Source organism: Hipposideros armiger, unplaced genomic scaffold (genome assembly GCF_001890085.2).
Source record: "Hipposideros armiger isolate ML-2016 unplaced genomic scaffold, ASM189008v1 scaffold_1553, whole genome shotgun sequence".
Taxonomy (NCBI): domain Eukaryota; kingdom Metazoa; phylum Chordata; class Mammalia; order Chiroptera; family Hipposideridae; genus Hipposideros; species Hipposideros armiger.
Genome location: NW_017732903.1, coordinates 160,924 through 167,110, shown reverse-complemented (window position 1 = coordinate 167,110; position 6,187 = coordinate 160,924). Strand labels below are relative to the sequence as shown.

At 60.8% G+C, this 6,187-nt stretch overlaps 1 protein-coding gene across 6 annotated transcripts in view; it reads right to left on the bottom strand.

Moving 5' to 3' along the window:
• Positions 1–1,890: 1,890 nt before the first annotated feature.
• The window catches only part of LOC109377782 (ETS translocation variant 3-like protein), an 8,947-nt gene continuing 4,650 nt past the window's right edge, over positions 1,891–6,187 (bottom strand). For 3 of the 6 annotated variants that reach the window (XM_019634236.1, XM_019634235.1, XM_019634240.1), the window contains 7 exons: positions 5,757–5,901; positions 5,163–5,318; positions 4,542–4,658; positions 3,899–4,027; positions 3,588–3,825; positions 3,218–3,407; positions 1,891–2,947 (listed from right to left, as the gene is read on the bottom strand). In XM_019634236.1, coding sequence (XP_019489781.1) covers positions 2,714–2,947; positions 3,218–3,407; positions 3,588–3,825; positions 3,899–4,001 — 765 coding nt within the window. In that variant the 5' untranslated portion in view covers positions 4,002–4,027; positions 4,542–4,658; positions 5,163–5,318; positions 5,757–5,901 and the 3' untranslated portion in view covers positions 1,891–2,713. Of the gene's footprint in view, positions 2,948–3,217; positions 3,408–3,587; positions 3,826–3,898; positions 4,028–4,541; positions 4,662–5,162; positions 5,340–5,756; positions 5,902–6,187 lie in introns of those variants that run through there. The other 3 variants (XM_019634238.1, XM_019634237.1, XM_019634241.1) reach the window with 3 other exon arrangements.

Genomic DNA, 6,187 nt, shown 5'->3' with positions numbered 1-6,187 from the left:
AAGATATTCTTTGCGGGAACCCTGCGAACCCATCCTTTACTGTCCCCATGACAGAGGACTCTCGCTCTAGCTGGCACAGGGTTGGGGTCGTCATTTGCATTCTCAGGCCTCAGGTGCCATATTCATACCCCGCCCCCCAGCTAAGAAGCAGCACTGTCACCTCACGGTACAAAGGGACCCATGAGACCGGCACGTGTGGGCTGAGCCCGGCCCGCCCCGCCTCCACTGGCTCTGGCCCACAGATCTGCTCCTCCAGGAAGCTTCCCTCCTTCCAAATCTCCCCTCTTTCCCCAGGTCCCACACAGGGGTTCCCAGCCTGGGGGCTCTGGGGGCGGCGATGTAGAACCCCGCTTTCTATAGAATTTCAAAAAAACCTCACTCCGGTTCCACGTTTTCCTTACCAAGGCCACATCATTTAACTAAAAAAATCATGTTATCAACCCAACATGATCACATCGGTGGGGCTATCGTTAATAAAAGTTGGAAAAACAAATTAGCTATGGCAATGTATCCGATTTATTTGATAGACACGACATTTCTAAAGCCGGACCTATGAAAGAGGAAAAGTGCCAACGGTCCTGTATGAGGAAAAGTGTGGGGAACCCCTGCCCGCGGGGACCGGCCCTGGCCAGCGTCCTTTCCCTGGGTCCTTACATGAGGTGGAGACTGCTGTTTCCCCAGGAGGTTTGCGCCCCCTGAGCCGCGAGGTCCGGCCGGTGTTGCCCCTCGGAGACCCGGCCCCCAGGAGGCAGTCCTGCCTCTCCCCTCGCAGCACTGATCCTGCTGCTGTGCCCTCGGCATCATGGGCCACTTCTCTGGCCAAGAGCAGCTTCCTGTCAGTGGCGGGGAGAAGCTGGCACAGCCTCTGGAATCCCCAGCCAGCAGCGGGACAGGTGGCGGTCACTCGCCTTCTGGTGGCCTGAACCTGCTCAGCGTCCCTCAGGGCCCCGGGCACGGGCAGGGTGTGTGTGTCCGCACCGGGCGGGGACGTGCAAAGTCACCCACTCCTAGCCGGGACACTTCTTCCCCCTCACAGCTTCCCAAAGGGGGCTGCTCTGTGCTCAAGGCATTCCCAGGGATGGACGGTGTCCAGAGACCAGTCCCGTGTGCCCTGGGCCACCCACGCCATACCTCAGCGGCACTCACAGGCCCCAGCCAGGCACCCTGCACTAAGGGGGGGCACCTCTGGGCCCCCGGCTGCACTGGGGTGGGGCTGAGGCCGAGTCCTTATTCCAAGAAGGTGCCTTGGACGGAGGGCTGGGTCGTGGGCCTCTGCATAGGAGCCTTAGGTTGGCCAAGTGTCCCTGCGCTCTTCTCCACAGAAATCTGATTGTCACCTCCTAGCTTACAGGCCTGAACGCACTAGCCTCTGCCCACATGCCTACCTTCTCCCCCTTGGGTCACCATGTGCATCCACACTGGCCTTCCAGGTCCTCTGTCTCCTCTGTCCTGTCCCAGGGCCTTTGCACGCACAGCTGTCTCTGCCTGCCACCCCCTCGCCCTTCCTTCTGAGCTGAGCTGACACCTGCTGTATGTCAGCTCCAGTGTCACGTTGTCAAGTGAGGCTTCTGGGTGCCCTCTGCACCCTGCACCTCTGTGTAGCAGTCAGCAGTTAGGATGACACGTCTATGGTAGGGTTATTGACCGAGTGTTTGCAAACTCCCTCGTGCCCCAAGCGCTATAAAAGTAGCCGTGCTCAGGTTGGCGCCCAGCCCTAGGGCTGTGCCTGGCACACAAACAGGAGGTCATTAAGTGTCTGCTGACAGGATAAATGAGTAAGCAAATGAGGAAGTGAGGCCCTCGGCCCAGTCTCTCTCCAGTCGGGCCCCTTCTCCGCCCTCGGCCCTCGTCCTGTCGTCCTCAGCTGAGGTCATCTCCAGACCAGTCCAACCTCCAGCCCGAACTCCACGTTCAACCCGAGCCACCTTTGTAACATGGAGCTCTCAACCAGCCCTCAGGATCGAGTCCCCCAGCAGCGTGGCCTCTGAGGACCCTGTGACCGACTGCACCCTGTCTGCCGTGCCGGCCTCATCTGTTGCCCTCCGCCTCGTCCCCTCCCCATCACACAGCTCACGGATGTGAGGAGCTACCAGTTTCTTCAGACGTGCGACACTCACTCGCAGCCCGTGCCTCACGGCTGCTGCTCTCTGCCTGGGCGTCCCTTCCACCTGCCTGGGCGCAGCCTCCTCCAGGAAGCCCGCCCACTTCCTGCTCTGTACCCCGGTGGCGCCTGTATGCTTCCCCAAATCTCAGCACCGGTCACCCGCTGTCTCCCCATCTCTGCTCCCCACTAGTCTCTGAGCATCTCGAGGGCCATCTTTCTTCTCTGAACCCCCAAACCCTAGTAAATAGCTGGTATTCAAGCAATGTTTGTTGAATGAATACATGACTTATATTACCCCTGTTCTTGATTAGCAGACATTTGGTCCTGTCCAAAACGTCCACGCTTAGAAAATGTCCCACCATTCGTTTCTGCTTCGGGCTTATTGATTACTACATAGAGAATGCTATCATGCTTTATGGGTCCTTTAGAATGATCCCTCTTGCCTCAGCTGATCCTGGCACACGGGCCCAGGTGGCTGGGTTGGCATGGACCTAACGTCCCCATGGACCGTTAGGACAGGACCAAGTATCGGGGATCTTTTGGCGTGGCAGGTTGGACAGGACCAAATGTCTCGCCAGGCTTGTGTCACGCCCTCAGCCACGTGCTCCTCTAGGAGAATGCTCCCCTTGTCCGGTTAGGACATCCTGCGCCTCCCCAGTCCCAGGCACTCACGGTGGGCACTGCTGCCGCTCCCCTCCTTGTCCTCAGAGGCCTCTGGTGGCCCGCGGGGGGTTCGCTGTCCAGCCAGCAGCTGCCCCATGGCCCAGTGCAGGGGCTGCCGCGTGAGGATGAGCAGGTGTGGGGTGGGATGGGCGCTCCCTGGCACACATTCCCCAGGACACACTGTTCCACAACCAGCGGTTAAAGCAACAAAGCCCGCTCGCGATGGCTGTGAAGTCACCCCTGCCACGTGCGCCGGCCCCGCGCCTGACACCCACCCCTCCCTGTGACCCACCACTGAAGGAGCCTGGTGCACAGGGAGTGTCTCATGTCTCAGCAGGTATAGTGTAGCCCTGCCCCTGGGGCATTCAGCGGCCAGGACTAGGGGACAAGGAGGAGCGAAGCGGGTGGGCCCCAAGGCAGAGAGGAGGCCTGGGGGCTGCTGGGGCCTACCTCACCCCGCGCGTCCATGTGCACCAGGGCTGGCTGAAACAGGGCAGGGGCCCCCAGCAGCAGGCGGGGGGCTGACGGTGCCCGCACCTCCCACAGAGGATAGCTGACCACGAGGACCTTGCTGAAGTTGAACTTGTACGTGAACCTCTTGCCTTTGGTCTTGTGCAGGATCTTCTTGTTGTAGTAATACCTGCAGGGCCCCGGGTGAGGACAGACAGTCTGCCCAGCGGCCAGACACCCAGCCCTGTCCGCTCCCCAGGCCCCAAGGCCAGCTGCGGGCGTCCCAGTGGTTCCCACACGTGGACGGGGCGGGAGTCAGACGGGGACCCGGAGCCACAGTCCTTCCCTTTGACTCTGCACCTCCTCTCACCTGAGGGCCCGGCTCAGCTTGTCGTAATTCATCTGTGGTTTGCACTTCCTGCGGCCCCAGAGGCGGGCCACCTCGTCTGGATCCTTGATGACAAACTCCCCGACCTCTCCCTGCTGCCAGGCGATGACATGGCGGAACTCTTCCTTCTGCAGCAGCTCCAGGATGAAGTGCCACAGCTGGGTCTGCCGGGAGCCCGGGGACGACTCGGCCTTGTAGGCCCAGTCCGGGAAGGCCAGGCCTGGGCAGACGGGGCAGCGTGAGTGCCTGAGGGTCGCCCTGCAGCGCGCGTGGAGCACCTGGCAGAGGCTCACCTGAGATCCACGAGTGGCTCGCGACGGTGGGGACCCCCCCGGCCAAGCAGCCACACTGCACGTTCCTCTCTGGGGGGCGGGGAGTGGGGCGCAAGGGCTGCATCCAGGCTTCCCGGGAAATGGCCACCACTTAGGAGGAAGGGAGAGGTGACGGGAAGGGTGGGGGGACGAGAGAAGGACAAGGAGTAAAGGGTTGGTCTGAGGCAGGAAGCTCCCCTCACCCTGGCGGGGCCCTGCCTCCTCTGGGCACCTCCCGCCTGGCCAGGCGCTGACCAGGGTGGGGACCTCCAAGGATGGAGAGGAGCAGGGTCCTGTGTCCCGCCCCCGCTGGGGATTTAGACAGAGAAGGAGGTCTGTTCTCAGGGCTTAACAGGATTGGCGTTTTCCCCAAGAGAGGACAAGAGGAAATGCAATTAATCGTTGGCTCTTTCTAAAGCCTGAGCAGGAGGAGGTGGCAGGTGCCAAGGACCCATCCCGTCATGGTACTGAGGACAGTCGCACATTTGAGAAGAGCAGGGGTTTCTGTGTCTTTTCACAGATGGGTCCCGTGTGCCTGGCACCTGGTAGGTGTTCAGGAAGTGGCTGGTGACGGGATCAGCGGACGGTCCTGGCTGTGGCAGTGGTGTCGCTGTGTGTTTCATACCTGTCTTCTCCCTCAGTGTCAGTGCTGTGAGCTCAGGACGCCAGGCGTGTCGTTCCCTGTTGGCTCCCCAGGCGCAGTCCAGCCAGGGCCGTATACTCGCAGATGCTCTGCATGCACCTGCTGAACAAACGACCATGGGCAAGGCAGAAGGAGTCTCGTGCGTTCCCAATTTGGCGGTGGGGAGAGGGGGAGAGTTGGCGGCGAGGTGGGGGAAGACGGGGGCATGAGCCCCAAATGTCTGAGCCCCAAAGCCTTTGGCTGGATCCAAGGTGGTGTGACAGGCCAGTGTCCTCTGTCACGAGTGGGAGACGAGTCGATAGGCAGGAGGACTGAGGGCGGATGGGAGAGGCGGCCACACGGACGGCAGGACACAGGCCTGCCGCTGGGCTGGCCCAGAGGAGTTACCAGATGTTAGGACCGTGTATGAACAGGGGGCGGGTTCAGGGGCCTGGGTCCCCATGTCTGACACAGTGGGCACGAGGCAAGAACGGTTCCCAAGGAGAACTTGTCAGGGGCTCGTCTGGAGGAGCCGCCTCACTTTCCAGACGAGCTCAGAGAGGGAAGAGGCTGGATGCACGGTGCCGCCGAGCCCCCGTCTGACCCGTGCACGTTCTCACTCACCGCGTCGCCTCGAGGCTTCGAAACCGTCTGTAGTGCTTCTCAAACTCTGACGTGCACAAGAGTCACCGAGGGCCCTGGAGCCTGAGACTGCGTTTCTGACAGGCGTCCAGGCGACACCGCCACTGCTGGTGGGCTGTACTTTGAGGAGCAGAGCTCCTGGGATACAGTGAAGAGGAGCTGAGGGTGTTAGCAAGTCGCTGAATCCAGGTCAGGCCTCCCCACCCTCCCGAACCCACACCAAGAGGCCCTGGGTCATTGCTGTCTCCTCCTCAGGGAACCACGGGCTCCAGGGGGTCGGCTGGCAGACTAGCAGCTCATGGTGGGGCAGCAGGTGCTTCTGGGGTCCCCAGTGTGGTCTGAGCCGAGAGCATCTCTGGACATGAAGGTGGACAGGGAGCTGATGAGGTCACCACTACTGTGACCTGGTGGGAGGCTTCCCACCGGTCCCTCTGTCTCTAAACGGACAGCTGACATTCTGGAATTCTCTTGTTGCCTTCCTTTCCTCCCTCAAAGCAGATGTCCCAGTCCTGTCCCACCCTCCTTCCTGCCCTGTCCCCTGGGGAGTTCCCCTTTGTCTAACCTCTCCCGCCTCACCTGAGAAAACAGGCTGGGAGGTGGGGTCGCAGAGGGAATTCCAAGAGCAGACTCTCCTTGGAGGCTGATCAAGTCCGTGGGCCCCGCCTGCTGCAGCTAGTGTTTCCTGATCTGGAGGTTTGTGCCCTCAGCGTAGAGCTAGGATCTGGCAAGAAGAGAATGAGAAGCCACCTGCGAGCTAACACTCAGAGCCCTGCCTGTGCCAGAGGACCTTGCACGCGTATCACCCAGGATGGAGTGACTTCTCTAAGGTCAGACAGCTCCTAAGTGACAGAGAGGCAAGCGAGGCCTTAAGTCAAGGCTTAGACTATTCACCTACCTAGGCAGCCTACCCACACTCTGTCTCCTGACCCAAGAGAAAACCCCAAAGCACAGAACCAAAGTGGGACAAGCCGGGCTTTCGAGCACCGCAGCCCTGGCCTGGCCCCTTC